Genomic DNA, 19,670 nt, shown 5'->3' with positions numbered 1-19,670 from the left:
AAAAAAAAAAAAAAAAAAAAGCATTTATGACACAATTTGCCACATCAAGTGAAAAAATGTGAGGTGTGTTAAAAATATTAAAGGTCTTTCCATCCTTTTTCACAAATCCACTTAAAAGTATAACTGAGATTTCATCAGGGTTGGCCTCCTGTAGAGCAAAGCTGTCTTGGGAGAAGCTGACTAAAGCATCCAAAGCAGAGTAAATGAGCAAACTAATGATTAAACGGTGTGGGCAATCTTGGCTCAGAGCAGACTGGCTTAAGCCCTGGCCCAAATACTACTTCAACTGCTAACACAATATGAATGAGAACAAAGAATCTGCCACACACCAGCCTCAACTCCTACTTGAAATAAAACCCCTTTTTTACACTTTGAATTTTCTAATTACAAGATAAAAACAGTTCTGTGTCAATATCTGGTATTCTGATGCAGGGTAACTTTGCATTTTTTGATAACATCGATAATGTTTTCCTATGAGGTTGCACACACAACTTTTTTTTCCTTGAAAATTTCTACAATCACTAACCAGAATTTTTACTGTTAGTAGATAAATGTTGAATGTTTATGTAATGAGAAGAGGTAACCTGTTCTCATTATGAGAATATGTAGATACTTGTCAAGTCATCAGCAATTCACAAGGCCATTGATAATCTGTACATTATCAACTGTACTGATGTTTGTACTGTAGGCACAGTTTTCAAATAACTGTATATGAATTGGATAGGAGAGAGCATGTGCTTACTTATTTACTTATCCACACAGATTTTATTTTGTAACAGGACCTAGAGTTTTAAGTTTATCAATGTGCATGTTTTAAACTACAAATCCACTGGTTTTATAAGTAAGGTGTATGAAGGATGTGTTTTGGTAGCTTCAAACTGTTGTAACCTGTTAACTATAATAGGTTGAGGAAGGAAAGGATTTTATTTGTGCAGTGCTGCTCTATGTTCCAAGCTTCAGGGCCTGAAGTTCAAAATCCCTTTTGTGGTATTAATTGCATATGGAAAGTTGAATGTGATTTTTGTAGGCCTTTAAGATAATTGCCTGTGTCCAGCTCCCCCCCCCCCCCCCCCCCCCCCCCAGAGTAATTTTTAAAGCTTGTTAAATGTTTGTGTGTGGAAAAGGAAAGCAGACTAGTCTAGTCACTCTCTCACATTTTGATTTCTTGCCTGGGGCGGTTCTGGGGCACGGTACTACTTTATTTATTTATTTATTTTTACTGCTGATGTTGAGCAGCAAAGCATAGGGAAATTACAGTGCGAACAACACCTCTTGGCCATGTTGGTAAGATGCTAGGGCACTGCTTCAAGAAAATCTGTAAATGGTTGCTCTTTTTCTTGGTGCAAGGCCAAGACAACACCTGGGGAAGCTCCTAGAACAGCAGTTGGGTGGGCTTCCTTGGCAAGCTGTGCCACCAGGCTGCCTGATGTAAGCTTGGCTTGACCTGTTGGCGATAGCTGCTGCCTTGCTGTCTGGTCCTGGGCGTCCCTGAGGTGGCATGCTGGGCCAGTCTCAGCTGTCTGTATACGGGAGCCTTTCTGTCCTCTGTGGAGGGTTCTAAGTGCTTAATGAATACACTGTGTCTGCAGATTTAATGGACTCTGTTGCTGCATTTTGAAAGCTGATTATATGTTTGTCTTTGCTGCCCTATTCAATTGAATTGTTCATTGTCTTATTTCTATTATGTTGCTTTGAGCTGCTTCTTGGCCACTGTTATCGTAGTTTTGTGTTTACGTGCTGCTTCTGATGTTTTTGATTTCTGTGACTCTATTAAATTGAATCTTGTCTCAGCAAGAAGGATGATAGATTCCCTAGTGGATTGATCATGTGTTTGTTCATACTATCAACGTTTATGAATAATATTTTCAAATAGGATCCAGTTCTTAAGTATAAATTGTGCTTAGTTTAAGAGAATGCACAAATTGTTACACAAACCTTTATTGATTATTAGAATGTGCACTAATTTTCCCTTATTTTTGGCATCGATTTTCCTGATTCTAGAAGTTTTTGCAAGGATAGAAGTTGATTAGAGTTCATCAATATCAGTGTAGCTAAACTGCATTCTAGCAAGGTGATCAAAGTTCAGCTACAAGTTTCTGAACAAAAAAGGGCTTAAGGTAGTTATGTTGCTAGAAAGACAGGGAAAACAGTGAGTTCACCTTTTATTGGTACAACTTTCTTTTAAACTTTCAAGATTCAAAATAATTTGAGGTAGGAGACTAAGTTACCAGCAGGCACATACAGAGAGCAGTTTTGCATTTAGAGTTAGTTGCCTGAAATGAGATACTGGAAAAAAAAAAAAATCCCTTCCAACAAACACCAAAACACACACTTGTTTTCTTTGCTGGTAAAAAAAAAAAAAAAAAAAAAAGACAATATTTTCTAAAATTCCCGAGTTTTATGTTTATCAGCAAAATAATTGCACCAGAAGAAGTCCACAAAGAGAGAATTTTCTCTTCTTCAGCCTTCTTTTTACAATGATTTACAAATTAAGAATTACAAAGAATGTGCTGAAATACTGAAATGGTAGAAAACATGCATATCAGCTAAGTATTATTGCTCTGAACTTACCTGATAAGATCAAAATATTTTTGATTCATACTTACAAAGCTTCTTGACTAAAGAATATTTCAATAGTAGCTACAAGGAAGAACATGAGGAAGTAGCTTGTAGAGGATGCCAAAGAAAGATTAATACAAATGGGTCAGTAAGGGCAGGTTGACTGATTACTTCTGCCTTGCTAGAAGATACATGTGAGCTATGATATATTGATAGAGCTCCAAAAGAGGGCAGAAAGAAAAAGGTGTACTTGCTTGCACTATGCTTCCAAAGGATGTGAGCCTTGTCATGACCAGTATTGAGAATCTTCTATTGTTTTTTTTCTGGTGAAGATTTATGATTTTTTTTTCCCCAATATTATGACAGATTGTCTGCAGAAGTGCAAAACCTATAGAAATGGCAGTGAAGGAAAAGATCTCAATGTTCTGCCATGTGGAGCCAGAGCAGGTCAGTACTTTACTCATTGTGAAATATGTGGGACAGTATACAAAGATATCTGTGTATTTCTCTTTTCCACTATAGACTATTCCATTAATATGTAATCGATTTTCCAATTTTTTTCTGTTTGTCATGTACGCTATAGCACTTTAACATATAAAAATTCCTGATATTTTAAAAGTTTCATATGTTGAGCAATTGTTAACAATTTAAATGTGTGTTATGTTTGGTACAATTACTGAATGGATTGTAAAAAGTTAATAAAAGGAATCAATTTTTAGTGCATGGTTAATTGCTATACATTGGCATGAAAACCATGCACTTTCATAGATTGTTTGAAGCTATGGTTGGTTATTGTCCATAAATCATCTCAGGTGGTTATAATAATGGATGATCGAAGCTATCTCTAAAGCTAGGGATTTTACTTATGTCCATAGATCATCACAGCCACGTGAACGCTCTTCCTGGGATAATATGTAATAGGTTATTCATGTCCTTTAACATGCTTAGAACATCTACAGTGTAGTTATATATATCCTTTTGTAATTCATGTATTTTGGCCTTAATTGTGGTGATTGATATTCAAATATTAATTTTGATAAATCAAATGCTCTTTAATTTTTTTCCAAGTGAGATCATGTTATAACTCGAAGTAATGGATAATATTAAAGGGATAATAGATGCCAACAGTGATGCTGTATTTCACATATGTATTACTGTTAACCTCTCTGCAGTTGTGTAAGAAAAAGCTTTTTGTCGTAAAATCTCAGATATAGACATACAGCATAGCATGGTCATTACTTTATCCCACTTGCTGCCTGCCACCTTACTGTTAGTGGAAGGCAATTCACTTAAAATATCTTCATGGAAAATCCTTTGTGGTTTCTCCCCAGCCCAAGAGAGGCAACTGGAAATTGAATCAAACAGAAATTGTGTGTGCTTCTCTGGCAGCATCAGGTCCCTCAGATAGCAGCACAATCCTCTGGCATATCACCCATTCTTCCCAGTTCTGTGTTCTCTCCAAACTTGCTGATGCTGTGCTATTTCGTATGGTCCAGTTCGTTAATGTGGGTGTTAAACAGGAGTGGACCAGTATTGACCCTCTGGAGTATGCTGCTAGTTACTGGCCTCCAAGTAGACTTTGCACCACTGGCACCACCCTCTATGCTCAGCCATTCATCCAGTTTCTAATCCACCCCTCTGCTCACCCATCCTGTACATCAACAAAGTATCTGTGTGGATCTTGTGGGAGATGGTGTCAAGGACCTTACTGAAGTTTAGGTAGACAACATCCATGGTTCTTCCCTCATCTCCCAAGGCAACTGTTTCATCGTAGAAGCTTACTGATTTGATCAAGTATGATTTTCCCTTGGAGAATCCATGCTGACCACTCTTGATTTCTTGTTCTCATGTGCCTGGAAATGTTTTCCAGGATTGCGACAACTAGTCCTTGAAAACCACATGCTACTTTGTCCACAGTCTTCCTCTAAGTGTATTTTTTATTTTGCTTTTATCGGGTGACTCTTCTCTCGTCAGTTCAAAGGATATACTACCAAAACACGAGCAGTGTCTTTGGCCTGTTCCGGGGCTGTCACAGTAAACAAGACTAATCTAGAGCAGCTAGTGGTTCTTTTTAATGTTTTATGCTTAAGTTGGTAGCTGATAGCTACCAATTTTGGAAGACCAGTTGGATAAGCCTTTCTCCCACTGTAGGACGGCAGTGATTACACTTTTTTGCTGTTGAATGGGCACACACAGAGGTGTGAAGTAGCATCCATGTTTACATATATACGTGGTGAATACAAGTAAGTCAAGGATCACTAACTAAGCGAAGTATCCTTTACTTCTTGTGTACACTTGTACTCAGGATTCCAAACTCTACTCTCTTGCATAAGCCAAGTGCAGTGAACTTAACTACAAGCAGTTTGGACACTGCTTATAAATAAGCATTCTTAATTAAATGGCCCTTGAATGGGCTATACTTGTCATTTAATTACATAATCCAATTCACTAAGAATTCTTCTAGGAAACTTCATCACATTGTGCTTGGGTCTGTTTTGTAAGGTTTCATGTTCTTTCTTTCCCAGTTAATATTCTTCAAGTTTGTGAGAGAGGAAGAAAAAGGGTTTGTTAGCAAGCATGACTGCTTGTGTGGCCAGAAGTTTGTATTAAAACTGATGTGTCAACTGACTTGCCAATAGCCTTGACAAGCTCTATTTATATGATGGTGTAATGAAGGAGTGAAATTAATTTTTATATATTAACTTTCCCTAGTAGATTTAGTGGGACCTAAAATATTGTCTGTACTGTGTTTTTCTGTTGGGATAGAGTTAGTTTGGGATTTGTTACGAAAATTGTACTGATAACACAAGGATATTTTAGTTATTGTTGAGCAGTGCTAGCACAGAGTCAACAGTGTGTGATAAAACCCTGCTTTACTGGAAGTAGCTCAACATCTCCTGCTGATGGGAAGTAGTGAAATAATTCTTATTTTGTTTTGCTTGTACCTTTTGCTTTATCTCTTAAACTGTCTTTATTTCAGCCCAGGAGCTTTCTCACTTTTACTGTTGCAGTTCTTTCTCCCCATCCTGCTGGGGTGAGTGAACAAGCAGCCGTGTGCTGCTTAGCTGTCTATTGGGGTTACATTACACTACAACAACTGCCCTGCTCATTCAAAAGAAAAGAACTTAAAAAGTAGAATGTATGTGGAATACAAAATGTATGTAGTATACAAAATAAAATGTATGTTTACCATGAGAAATATTTAGATAAGACTTTTGTATTGTGCTTTTTTTATTAGGTCATATTTATCCATGATGTTTCTTCTACTTACCGAGTACCAATTCTCTTAGAGGAGCAAGGCATCATTAAATATTTTAAACAGAGGTTAAATTTACCCATTGATGACCAGCCAAGTGATCTGCTAATGAAATGGAGGAAAATGGCTGACAGGTATTTTAACTCCTGCTGCTCTTTCAAATGCAGAAGTGTTTGAATTCAAGTTAGGTTTTTAGCTGCACTGAAGTGAACAAATTGGGCTTGGGTCAGGAGCATGCTGCTACTGCAACACCTGTGGAAGCTCTGGGTTTAAAAGCATTGACACTTTGGGGATTTTAGAAGGTGTTTTGTAAAGTTAAGAAAAAAAAAAAAAAAGTGAACATTGTGAAAATTGGGGTAATAACTAGATACCTTGTTTTTGTCAGATATGAAAGGTTGCTGAAGGTGTGTTCCATAGCTCTCGTTGGCAAGTATACAAAACTAAGTGATTGCTATGCATCTGTTTTCAAGGCTCTGGAACACTCTGCGCTGGCAATTAATCACAAACTGGATTTAATGGTGAGGATATTTCTGGATTTTGCTTTCAGGAATATTTTGAATATGCTTTACTAGTTTTTGTCATATAAAGTCATTTTAATTCATATGGAAATTAGAAAATGAATTGTGTATAAATACAGACTAGCTAAAAGCTTCTTTTTTTAAAAAAGACTTGTTTAGAGATCAGTTTATTAGGAACTAGGATTATCTGAAAGGAACACTGTGACTACTCAAAACTGGATCTGATGATTTGATTTACTCTCAAAGGTGGGTTTTATTTGTTCTAGTGAGACTGCTTATTGTTTTAAGAAGATTAGTTTAAGAAAGACAAAAGAAAATCAGTAAATTGAAAAGCAATTGACTTTCTTTTTAAAATCTCGTGTCAGAAGCTGATGTTCTTCATTGCAGTTAATTTCTTGAGAGCAGTCAAATTTATCTTCAGGATTCTAGTGACATCAGAATTAGGTCAGTTTCTCCAAGAAAGTAGTTGCTCTATTTACCATAAAGTACTATTAGAGACAAATAAGACATATGTCTTGTTTTAATAAGAACAGGAAGTTGAACTACGTGGAAACCTGTTTTCAGCTTCCTATTCCTGGAACTATCCATTTCCATTGCAGAGTTTTGCTGCTTGGGGTGGAAAGGTGTGGGGTGGAGAACTGGTGTGAAGGTGTCTATTAGTATCAGTTAAGGGGTGCAGAGGATGTTTTGGCATCTTGCAGTAGCAAAATGGTAGTAAATAGTCAAAGTATCAGCACTAACATGCTGCTGCAGTGTGATTCCTGTAGTGATGCAAGATATTGATTAAAGGGGGCAGCTGAAATCTTTTTTTCTGTAGGTAATCTGTATAGAGAGAAGTGGGTTAATTTGTTGTCTGGGGAGGTGGAAGGAAGCACTTCTTACAGAAAAGGGGGAAAAAAAAAACCACAAACCCATAGAAAATGTTTAGTGTCTTTCATAATGATATGGAAGATGGGGTGGAGTGCACCTTCAGCAAGTCTGAAGATGATACCACACTGAGGGAGGAGCTCTTGGTATGGTGGAAGGCAGGGCTGCTATTCAAAGGGACCTTAGGCCATAGGAATGGGCTGACAGAAACCTCATGAAGTTCAACAAAGGCAAATGCAAAGTCCTGCATGTGACGTTGAGTAACATGAAAGTAAAGAAAGTCAACATCCGAGGCCATGCGAAGCAAGAGCGTAGCAGGCAAGTTGAGGGTAGTCACTGTTTGCTTCTGTGCAGTACTTCTGAGACCACGTTTGGAGCACGGTATTCAGCTTTTGTCTCCCCAGTACAAGATGTGCACTGCACAGTGAAGTGAGTCTGAGATAGGGCCACCAAGATTAGAGGGATGAAGTGCACAGCAGATGAAGAGAGGCTGAGAAGTTAAGGTTGTTCAGTCTGGAGAAGGAAAACTCTAGGCAATCTTTATATCAGTTCAATTTCTCCATACACAAATGGGTACTGTCATTTCTGATAATATGGCTTTTTTGGTGGGTAGAGACTATGCTATTCTCAGAAAGACTTTGGTAAAACCAAGAACTAAACTCTGATACTTCATTTCTCTAATGCAGTATATAACCACCCCACTCGCTTGCTCTAGTGGTACCTAAGGGGCCATGCTTAATACTGGCAGTAGTGATTCTAATGCAAGACCTCTGTTAGGACATACATAACTCCCTCTCTACAGCTGATGCTTTCAAATCAGTCCACAGGAGTACCTTTCTCGTGGGCTAGACAATGCAGGTTTATCCAGTCTTAAGGTAAGATTAGTTAAAAAGTGGCACCCAAAGCTAGTAAAGTGAACGTGCTGACTACATTTCATTGGATATCAGGATAAGGTCAGCACCAACCTTTGTGTGGTGCCCTGATGTCTATAGGAAGAAAAGCTGGGAATACAGCTGTAGAGCACTCTAGCAAGTCTGCTTACCTGGAGGGTAGGAAAATTAGGACTGGAGGTGGCCAGAGCTCTGGAGTTACATGCAAAGAAAGAAGCAAATATTTGGGTCTTCATTGTAGTAGTTAAAGGCTTACTTAGAAATTCATTGAAACTCTTTATAGCCATATTATATAAAAGTTGGTTATATAGTGTGTGCTGCTCTTTCTGTGGAAGAAAATTACCCTAGTTTACTACGTATTTTTCTTTTGTAGTACATAGATTCAACAGAACTTGAACGTTCTACAGAAGTGGAGAACTCAGTGAAATATCACCAGGCATGGCACAAGCTATGCAAAGCAGAGTAAGTGGCATTGAGTATTTTGTGTCCCAAATGTAGAGTGTGATATTTACTTCATGTGATGAAAAATTCTTCAGTGAATCGTTTCTCAGTGCATCCAGACTTCTGTTATGGAAGCAGATACATTTGCATGATTGGTGACAAGTCTTGGACATAGCAAATTATAGTATCAGCCTATATCCTTAAACTCTGTTGTAATCCCTTTGGACAAGTTACAGTTAGGTGTGTTTTTGTTTATTTTTGGATAGCTAGACAAAATACTTTCCTTACAGTGCAGTCAGTTGTCAATGATTTTCTTTCTCAACATGCATCATGGTGTAAAGACGTTAGATAAAAGCTTAGTAAATGCCTATGGTACTCTGAAAACCTCTTTGTTAAGAGTTGTTGGACTTTCAATTTGTACTTGTAAAGGCACGTAATTTATTGTCCGAACACAGTCGTTTCTTCATTATTACTTAGTACCCATAAAGTTTAAGGTTTAAGATCCTGAAGTTGTGACTACGTATCTAGTTTATTCAAGCAATATATATTTAAGCAGTGAGAATTTCACTGTGAAGTATGGGGTAAGATGAGACGGGCTGTGTAGATGAGACAAATGTCCAAATTTAAATTCTGTGTATCTGGAATGATAATACAAAACATGCCTTTCATGCACTGTAACTGCTTGCTCTTCTGTAACCTAAAAAGTCTTTCTAAACTTGTATGGACTTCTTTTGCTGGCTTAATTCTATGTGTTGGATGTTATGTATATGGCTTTCATTGCAGTGGCATTCTTGTCCCAGGAGGGTTTGGAATTAGAGGAACAGAAGGCAAACTCCAAGCTATCTCTTGGGCAAGAACAAAGAAAAAACCTTTCCTTGGTAAGATCATTAGTGTCAGAATTTACTGTGTTTTGGAGGTATATAGAAAGCTAATTGGTTTGATATCTTAAAACAAACAAACAAACAAAAAGCTTTGTAGACTATCTCCTCTACCCCCTCCACCCCAGCATGTGGTTGGTGAGTAAAAAAGAACAATAGAGAATCAGTATAATACTAGGGAGGGATCCTGTCTTGGGGAAGTACGTGTGCTGTTGTGAATATCTGCCTTGGAAGTAATGCCCTGGCTCACTATAGCTGCTGTATGAGGAAAGAAGAGAAAGACCATTCCCACTCCAAAGGCTTTATTTGCTATGTTCACATTTTATTTAGAGAATCCGTGCTTCTCGATTGAATTAAATCACAGTCATTGTACTTATCAATTCATGGATAGAAAACATAGCTGCCTTTAGAGACATTTGCTATATCAAATATTTTTTGTTGATATACTGATCTATCTTATTACAGTAATGTTTAAAGATGCCATCTGGCATATGAGATAGATGCTTTTTGCGTAAATGCCTTTGAAGCTTTGGTTCCTGCCCTAGATTTCCTACAATTTTATAAGTAACAGCGACTACTTTGGCTAGTTGCTAAAGCAAAATTTGATTCTGGACATAAGCAAAAGCTTTAGCTTTTGTTTATCTTTACAGTAATTATTAGCAAAATAGGTGGGAGAGGAAAAAAAAAAACAACAACATTTTTTTTGCACAGAATTGTTTCATATATATTCACAATTTGCCACGTTTTGAAAAATCTGTTTTACCTTGAATTGCTGTTTTTGTTTTATCTTTTTGGTAAGTTTGTGTGTATACACTGGGTACCAAGATTTCTAAACAAGCAGTCACGTTTAAGATGAAAAGAGCAAGTGCTTTTGCTGTCCTGCTCTTTGTGCTGTTAAATTCTGTGGTTTTGTTTCTCTTTTAGGAGTTTGCCTGGGAATGCAATTAGCAGTTGTGGAATTTGCAAGAAACTGTTTAAATTGGAAAGGTAAGCTCAGAATGCTAGTGTGGATATGATTTGCTTAGATGAAATATTCTGTACCTGAAATATGTATCTATTATTAGATATATTATATAGATCCTATGATTATTCTTAGCTCAAACTGGTCATGTTGCAAGAGCTAAGCACCCTGTGTAAAAAGGAGTAGGTTCTATGCCAATTGCTTGAAACCTGCTTCCTGACTTAAAGAATGTAGCAGAAAGTGTGGTCATGGTTCACCCCTGTGGTCTTTCTCTAGAGTGCACAGGTGGTGATGAGTAAAAGGTGAGGAGAGTTTTTCTCTCTTTCGCATACTTTCTTAGTTAGAATAGCCAAACCATAGCTGTTGCAGTAGTAATTTGGAGAGATTTAGCTCACCAGCAAACTATTACCACTAAGAACTGAGAGGAAGAAAGTTTGGGAAGTAGGAAGTGAAGTATGAGTATGTGTGACTGAGGCCATATAATCCCTGTGGCTATTTCAAAAGTGGTGCAATATGTGTTTCAACACATGGGATTGCAGCTCAGATGCAGGCAAGTCCTAAAATGACGCAGAACTGTTCTTGTGAGCCTGTAGTGTGTGTAGATCAACGTTAATGTATTGAGTTTGTTTTGAACTTTTTTTCAGATGCAAATTCTACAGAATTTGACCCAGACACAAAAAACCCTGTTGTAAGTACTGTTTTTTCTCCTACTTGTGTTTTGCGAGCATAAATCTTAGGTTAAAAAGAGAGTTAACTGTGTAAGTTAAGGTTTATCTATATTTTTACGTGGTAGGACATGAAAAGGTGTCCATTGTCCTTATTCGGTATTGCTTAAAAAGGTATTTAATTTTTGAATAGTCCCTTGCCTTCACCTGCTAACTTCTCAAATTTGCTGTGGCATTGTTTTTGTAAGTTGTGTAATGGATTCCTTGGCTGTAGACAAGTGGGAGTAGGCAATGTTTAAATTGGCTTTACTAGTAATAAAATACAAAGGGAAGCTGGAAAGTGTAGCACAAAGCTATTACCAGAATATAATTTTATATATAAAAAAAAAATAGATTATATGGAAAGCTGTTGATTTTTTTCTTTCCTTTATTTGAATAGTATTAAATAGGCACTCCTTCCCCCTGCCCCCACCCCCAAAATGCATATGCATCTCACAGTTCTCTGCTTTAGAAAAATTGCAGTGCTGTAAATAAGACAGGGCTCTCAGTATAGTATGCCAATGGTAGAATTTTAGAGTGGAGTTCCTACAGATATATTCTAGGTCAGGAGAGTATGGTATCATGTGACCATAATGTTAAAGCTTACAAATGATCAGTAAGAAAGGGTTTGTAAGAAAAACAACAGAAAAGTACATGTAGGAAAGCACTACCTTAGTGCAGGACCTTTTAGTGGATTAGGTGGATGGCTCACTGTGCAGAAACAAGTAGCTTATTAACTTCCTTCACAATAATTTTGTTGGGATTTGTAAGTAAAATGTGTTTATATTCACATCTACTTAGTCTGTAACATGCAAATAGGTTTTTTTTTTTTTTCTTTTGAAGTATTTGACCTGTTTGTCAATATTGCTTATACACATTGTAGGGATAATCTAGTGTGAACTTGTGTGAACTTTTGAAGGTAGATTAGAGACCTTCAGAGTTCCAATCAGTGTGAGACTTTGTGGTGTCTGGACATGTACTTAAGTGAATAAACTATGTATTTGGCATCAAATCTGTGTTTGGCATCATAACAGATCTCTTCTTTCACCTTTCTTGAATGTACTTTTTCTCCATTTCATAATAGCAATGTGTTGTAAAATGTGGAAATTGTTGAAAATTTACTGTAAATTTTTGGGGAAGCAAGAATGATTCTGGGACATCTTTGTTTCTAGGGCGTTTCAGTGATAGTTTTAAATGTACAGGATACTTTGCTATTGTCAGGTAGAATAAGGCAGAGTTTCTTCTTCTATTGCCACCTTATGTTTATTTAACTGCCAAAAGTGATGTTTGAAGTTTTTCAAGGTACTTTTATTTTTCTAGTAATTCCAAGCATCTTTGCTTCAGTAGGGAATGGCTGTAACGCTATTAGAGATGATTTTTTTTTCTTTAAATAACTGATAGACCTTGATTTTGTGTCTGAATCAGCATCAGCTTCTTTGACAGAAGTTTGAGTCTAATCTGGATCATAAAACTGGCTATTTGGACTCATGATTATCTTTACATTATTAACTGTGATCTGCTGTAATTGCCGAAAGTTTCTGCTCTTCCATTCTAATAAACTGTTGGTTTTGGATAAGTACTGGCTAAGTTTTGATGCTGAGAGCTGGTGGTCTAAACTAGGCTTGTAGGTCTCCCCAATAAAATTCAGCAGAAAATGCTTGCAAATAACAAGTTGTTCAGTTTTGCGCACCTGCCCTACTTCACTGCATGATGGGAGATCCTTCTGCCTGGTGTAAAGTAGGCTCCTAATTTTCAGGGACCTGAATTCATGGAGTGTGGGATACATCTTACGTAACTTCAGATGACTGCATTTCAGCTGGTCACCTCAGGTACCTTTTCAGGATGCAGTCAGATCATGTATTTCAGAAGCCTGCTTCAGGAAGGGGTGAGTCACCCATTGGAATTGCCTGTTTGTCTCCAGTATTCTGAGGATTGTTCACGGTAGCTGGCTCAGATGGAGAGCTCAACATTTAGCTGAAGTCTGCAACATGGAAGCTTGTCTGCTGCAGCCCTACTGGCAGTTTTTTCTGTTATAGAAATGGTAGCATTTATCAGTACTATATAACATCTTGACATCTCAGTTCTATGTGAGAAACAGCTGTGAGTCATCCCTGTATCATTGCACTATCAATAATTATAACTGTGAAATAATCTGTTTTAGCAGAGTCTGCCTAATGCTAAAAAACTTAAGATATTCTATATAATAACAAATCAATAAAAATGATTGGAAGAGAAGCAGATTAGTAGAGTTTGTGAACTACTGAGCTGATGTAGCTGTTTCATTATCTATGAAAGTTGGGAACACCATATCAGCACTAATAATATCTTGTGATGCCACTGTGATTTAGCTGAGTCCTAATTTAGAACCAAAGCAGTGTACTTTTCTTTTGATTCCTGCTCCTTTGGAAACTGAAGGGGGAGAAGAAAGGCACTAGTGAGTCATCAGTTCTATTTTCTTTAGTTTTTTAGAAGAAGGAAAAGATGGAAAAATGCAGTTCCTCAGGAGAACTGAGGGGCGGCTATAAAATATGCATCTCCCTATATCCCTTCTCAGTTTAAGCATTCAAATACTCAAAACAGTTTTTACCAAAATAGGTATTTTCTTCTAAAGTACACATAAAGTCTTGGTGTACTTTGAACGTCAAAAGGCAAATAAGGAAGCAATCTCAAAGTTTTTGTTCTCATTCACCTATTTCTCTGCATCTTTGAAAACAGGATTTTTTTTTCAATTAAAAATAAAAACTGAGATTGTCAGGTTATAATGTAACTTGCAATTAGGCTTCCAAAGGAAATACAAGTGACTGAAATGGCGAGAAATGATTATTGTTAACTTTGTCTCTCAATTAAAATGGCACGAGTTGTACTATAGATGAGCATCGTATGAATAACAAGTCCTGAACACTGTTAGTTTTAAAGTTTTTAGTGTGAGACAATGTAACTTGTTGTGTTTTGAACAATAATGCACAACTGAACATGCAAATGCAGTGTTGCATGCAATGCTGAATATCTGTTTCATTTCAGCTATGCATCCATTTCTTATTCTATTGACTACCACTACAACAATATTACTCAACCTGGGCTCTGCAAAATCATCTGTGAGAAAAAAAAAAATCCTAAAGCTGAATATTGATGTGGTGAAAACTTAGAGGAAATGCCAGCTAGAATTTGAAAATATTAATAGTCTGCGGGTAATAAGTTGTATTTGAGACATTTGAAATAATTTGATATTTTTCATTTTTCATGATACTTTCATTTTAAGTTTAAATTTGAGATGTTTACTCTGAAGAAAAAAGAACAATCGTAGAGTCACAGAATCATTAAGGTTGGAAAAGACCTCCAAGATCACCTGGTCTAACCATACCCCTACCACCAATGTCATCCACTAAACCATGTCCCTAAGCACCAGGTCTAATCTCTCTTGAAATGCCCCCGGGGACAGTGACTCCACCACCTCCCCGGGCAACCCATTCCAATGCCTGACTGCTCTTCCTGAGAAGAAATGTCTGCTAATTCCCAACCTAAACCGCCCCTGGTGCAATTTGAGTCCATTCCCTCTAGTCATATCTCTATTTACCTACGAGGAAAGGCTGACCCCCAGCTCCCCACACCTTCCTTTCAGGTACCTGTAGAGAGCAGTCTATCCTGATCCTTCTCTTCTCCAGACTAAACAACCCCAATTCCCTCAGCCGTTCCGCACAGGACTTATGCTCCAGGCCCTTCACCAGCTCCATAGCCCTTCTCTGGACACGCTTCAGGGCCTTGATGTCCTTCTTGTAGTGAGGGGCCCAAAGCTGAACACAGCACTCAAGGTGCAGCCTCACCGGAGCAGAGTACAAGGGGATGATCACCTCACTGGCCCTGCTGGCTGTGCTATTCCTGATACAAGCCAGGATGCCGTTGGCCTTCTTGGCTACCTGTGCACACTGCTGGCTCGCGTTCAGGCAAGCATCGAGCAGCACACCCAGATCCTTTTCCTCTGCACGGCTTTTGAGCCACTCTGCCCCAGGCCTGTAGCACTGCATGGGGTTGTTGTGGCCAAAGTGCAGGAACCAGCACTTAGCCAAGTTGAACCTCATCCCATTGGCCTCTGCGCCTTGACCCATCCTGTCCAGGTCCCTCTGCAGGGCCTTCCTACCCTCCAACAGATCCACACTTCCCCCCAACTTGGTGTCATCTGCAAACTTATTGAGGGTGCACTCAATTCCCTCATCCAAGTCATCAATAAAGATATTAAAGAGGATGGGCCCCATCACCAGTCCCTGGGGAACACCACTGATAACCAGTCGCCAGCTCTGTTCACCACCTCCTTCTGGGCCTGGCCATCCAGCCAGTTTTTAACCCAGTAAAGTGTGTACCTGTCCAAGCCATGGGCTGCCAGCTTCTTCAGGAGAATACCGTGGGAGACTGCATGGGCTGTGCTGAAGCCTAGGTAGACCACGTCAACAACCTGTGCCTCAACCCTGCAGTGGGTCACCCAGTCGTAGAAGGAGATGAGGTTGGTCAGGCAGAACTTGCCTTTCATGTGCCAATGCTGACTGGGCCCGATTCCCCTGTTGTCCTGCACATGCTGTGTGGTTGCAAACAAGATGGCCTGTTCTGTGATCTTTTGATATAGGAGTTTTTATCTGTTTCCACCAGACCATGCATTTTGCGTTAAATTACCATGTTAAGTTTTTAGGTTCAGTTTTTCTTCAATACAGGTTTGATTTCATTAAGAAAAATTAAGTGTAAGAGCACTGATCAGTCCTGCACATTTCTTTTCTCATCTTGGTTGATTATTTATAGGTCATATTCCAATTACATTTTCCTAAACTTTCTGCTCTGCTTTCCAGCCCTTTGGATAATGACAGTAGGTAAATTATTATTGTTCTTTGCCGGAAAGGTAGCTCTTTAGAAAAGTAATGCTTCGCATGAGTTTTGCATTGCAAATGATAATTTTAACTAACAATACTTCCTTTAAGATAATAATAATTCCTTTCTAAAGGAATCTGTGTATTCTGTGAGATGCTAGTGAAGTTGATTCACCGGGTGGCAAAACTGATTTGCATTTAGTTCCATCTTCTTTGTCTTTCCTGTTCACTTCTTCTACTTTTAAACTTTGATTTATTTATTTTTTGTTGAAAAAAATGAAAAGGCTCATAAATTTTATTTCAGGTGCATCTGGTACCATTATAGAAAAAAAATAATTTATGAAGTAATCGTTCTATTTAAAGCTACTCTTAATTGTGACCATGGTTATTCATGACCTATTTCATCTTATGTAGCATCATGAAGCTTCAAGTATTGTATAGAATAAAATAAAGTGCATGTTCTACAAACTCAAGAAATTATGTAGAAATAGATTTTGCCAGTAGGTGACGCTCTTATAACACATTTATGGATGCTCACTTGTCCCATTCAAGATGTCAGTAACCTGATTGAACTCTAAAATATAAAATGTTCCTTTTCATCTGTTAGAAAACATCTGTCCTGCTCATGCAAAGGCACTTCTTTAAGTTCTGTGATAGTGTGTGAAGTAGCTAACATTGATTAGTAAGCAAATATGTATGTGGTGCATTTTGTATTAAAATTAAAGTATATTGTTAATTTAGAAAAGTATTTTTTTCATAAACCAGAAAAAAATACTAAGCGTTATGATTTTTGTTTTCTCCCAAGAAACATAACACATTTTAACAGCTAAAGGGTTTGTGTGGAAGTATGGCCCGGGAACCTCTAGGAACATTGATATTATGTTTAAATACCATAATTTTTGAGGCTGCTATGCATGCTGCACTGCTATGAAGTGCTTTAGTCTGCATTCTTTAGTGGGGAAATTCAGGCATGGGAATAACTCATATGGGGGCTTCAATGCACTTGATATGCTTTCCCATTATCTTGAGTCTTGAAGTCCTTAAGTGACATTGAGATCTGGACCTAATTGGTCTGTTAGGATAATGGGCAGATGTTGGTGTTAAAATTAAGTCCAAAATTTTTGGTTCTATAGTAGGATTAGTGCCTAATCCAGTGAGTTAGTTTCCTGCCAAGTGTACTGGCAAGGTTTTGGTAGCAGGGGGCTGCAGGGGTGGCCTCTGTGAGCAGAGCCCAGCAGCTGCCCCACGTCAGATCAGAGCCAGCTCCAAAAGGGACCTGCTGCTGGCCAGGGCTGAGCCAGGGAGTGATGCTGGGTGGAAGAGCAGATTTAAGAAAGGGGGAAAAAAAGCCTGCTGTGCAACAGCAGCTGGGAGAGCAAGGAGTGAGAAGCAGCCCTGCAGCCCCCAGGTGAGCGCAGCAGGAGGGCAGGAGGTGCTCCAGGCAGGCAGCAGCAGTTCCCCTGTGGGCTGTGGAGAGGCCCCTGGTGGAGCAGGCTGTCCCCCTGCAGCCCATGGGTCCCACATGGAGCAGATCTCCACGCTGCAGCCCCCCCATGGGTGGAGGAGCCCCCGGTGGAGCAGGTGGATGTGGCCTGGAGGAGGCTGTGGCCCATGGAGAGCCCCCGCAGGAGCAGGCCCGGGCCGGAGCTGCAGCCCGTGGAGAGGAGCCCCCGCAGGAGCAGGGGTCTGGGGGGAGCTGCCGCCCACCCGTGGGGGACTTGTGCTGGAGCAGTTTGCTCCTGGGGGATGGATGGACCCTGTGGTACGGAGCCGTGTGGGAGCAGGATCAGTTGGGGAAGGACGGCATCCCATGGGAGGGACCCCACGGGGAGCAGGGGCAGGGAGGGACTGTGAGGGAGCAGCGATGAAGCGTCAGGGACTGACTGCAGCCTCAGGGACTGACCTCAGCCCCCATTCTTAGTTCCCCTGTGCTGCTTGGGGGGTGGATGGAGAAGAGGGTGTATGGAGGGGAGGTTGTTTTTAGTTTACTTTTAGTTTCTCACTGCTCTAGCTTGTTTGTAATAGGCAATAAATTACATTAATCTCCCTACTCTGAGTCTGTTTTGCCCGTGATGATGATTGTTGAGTGATCTCCCTGTTCTTACCTCAACTCCTGAGCCATTTTCATTCTGTTTTCTCCCCCTTTCCCTTGAGTGAGAGAGCAGTTGTGGTGCAGCTTGGCTGCCCAGCTGAGTAAAAGTTCCCTTTCTCCTCCTTTCTCTTTTTCATTAATTTCCTTTTGATAAAGTAAATAATAATCCCCAAGAAATATGCTGAAAATATATGTGTCACAGGGAATCATGCAATTAAAAGGTTTAAACCATGCCAAATAGATGTAATGGATGTTTTAATTTGAAAAGCAATCACTTAGTTCCTATATATACTTATGCATTCTCATTTATAAGTTTTGTAACAAAAAGGAAATAAATGCTTATGTAAATATAGCTTGAAACTAAGATGGAAATTTGCAGTCATCATATTTAACATAGCAATTTTACCTTGTTATTGAAAATAAATACCTTGTGTTTTGGTTTTTGTTTTTTTTTTTTTTTGTTTCTTTTTGGAAAGTTTGAAGTGCTTGCCATATGGAAATGTCATCCTCTATGAATGATGAAGCTGAACTGGACAGACTATTAGATAGTATACACTAGGGGGACACCGTCCAAATGGAATGACATATCTTCTTTTGTATGTTTTCTAGAAAGCATTTTATTTGAATTGCTCTAGAGGTCAAAATAATTAACTCAGGCAAAGCAGGGTTTGTTAAACAACATTTTCTCAAATAACAGTTTAGTAGTGTGAAATAAAGATGGTTAGTTCCAAACTAATTTTTAGGCAGCCTAGCTGGAAAGTGTGCCTAGCCAACAAGCAGGGAACACAATGCAAGACTTAATCCGTTGTATGTCGTATAAATCTTTATTCTGTATTTTTTAAAATCGCAACAAGGAAATCTGTGGATTTACATTTGTACATATATTGTCCGTGAATGCCAGGCTCTTCTCCCACGAAGCAGCAATACCCATTCTTGTAGACGCCTCACTGTCCTGTACCGGTTATCTTTTTTATCAGCATCACAAACTCATCAAAGCTGACACTTCCATCATTATTTTTGTCCAATGATTTAATAACGTTGTCAAGTGAGAATGAGTCCTGTTTTGGTAGAGGAAAAAAAAAAAAGTGAATTGCCACAACGATTTTCCTATGAGGAACATTGCCAAGAAGCAATCAGTCAGTAAGAGTGTTGCTTGAAGATGTTACTAATTGTATTTACCAGTTTTACTGGTTGAACTGGAACTATAGTGCCTGCTATTGCCTGCCAAAAATGTTAACAAAGTTACAGTAACAATTTGAGAAGTATAAACTATTGTTTGCTTTTTCACTTGCCATTTCAGTAGGTGACTATAACCTTAGTGCTCCTAAATAATAGTTTATACTACCAAGACATCCACATATACCTTGTGAAAAAGCCAGTGTATCTGTCATAACCAAACTACAAGTATTACTCAGACAGGTTACTTCAGTTTTGTGGGTAAATTTTGTTTGGGTTACATTACAAAATATAACAAAAAGAGCAGGTGCAACAGCTGCAGCATGCACATAGTCAGCATTGAAAATTAACATGCACACCACCTACTGCTTTATTAGATGCTAATCTAGGGCGCACATGTGCTGTTTGAAAACGTGTTGCTACTTTCAGCAATCTTTGGACCAGGACCTGAGAGTCTCATTCCTTCCCCTTTTCTCCT

General features: G+C 38.8%; 1 protein-coding gene across 1 annotated transcript in view; it reads left to right on the top strand.

The window, feature by feature from the left end:
* Positions 1-19,670, top strand: part of CTPS2 (CTP synthase 2) — a 71,243-nt gene that overhangs the window by 10,247 nt on the left and 41,326 nt on the right. Inside the window, exons 7-13 of the mRNA XM_082772931.1 lie at positions 2,926-3,006; positions 5,798-5,949; positions 6,201-6,333; positions 8,464-8,552; positions 9,315-9,409; positions 10,334-10,396; positions 11,015-11,058. Coding sequence (XP_082629057.1) covers positions 2,926-3,006; positions 5,798-5,949; positions 6,201-6,333; positions 8,464-8,552; positions 9,315-9,409; positions 10,334-10,396; positions 11,015-11,058 — 657 coding nt within the window. The remainder of the gene's footprint in view (positions 1-2,925; positions 3,007-5,797; positions 5,950-6,200; positions 6,334-8,463; positions 8,553-9,314; positions 9,410-10,333; positions 10,397-11,014; positions 11,059-19,670) is intronic.

This window comes from Aythya marila (assembly GCF_965140915.1).
Source record: "Aythya marila genome assembly, chromosome: 1".
Taxonomy (NCBI): Eukaryota; Metazoa; Chordata; class Aves; order Anseriformes; family Anatidae; genus Aythya; species Aythya marila.
Note: the sequence above shows the minus strand (reverse complement) of the source record. Positions and strands in the feature narration are given on the sequence as shown.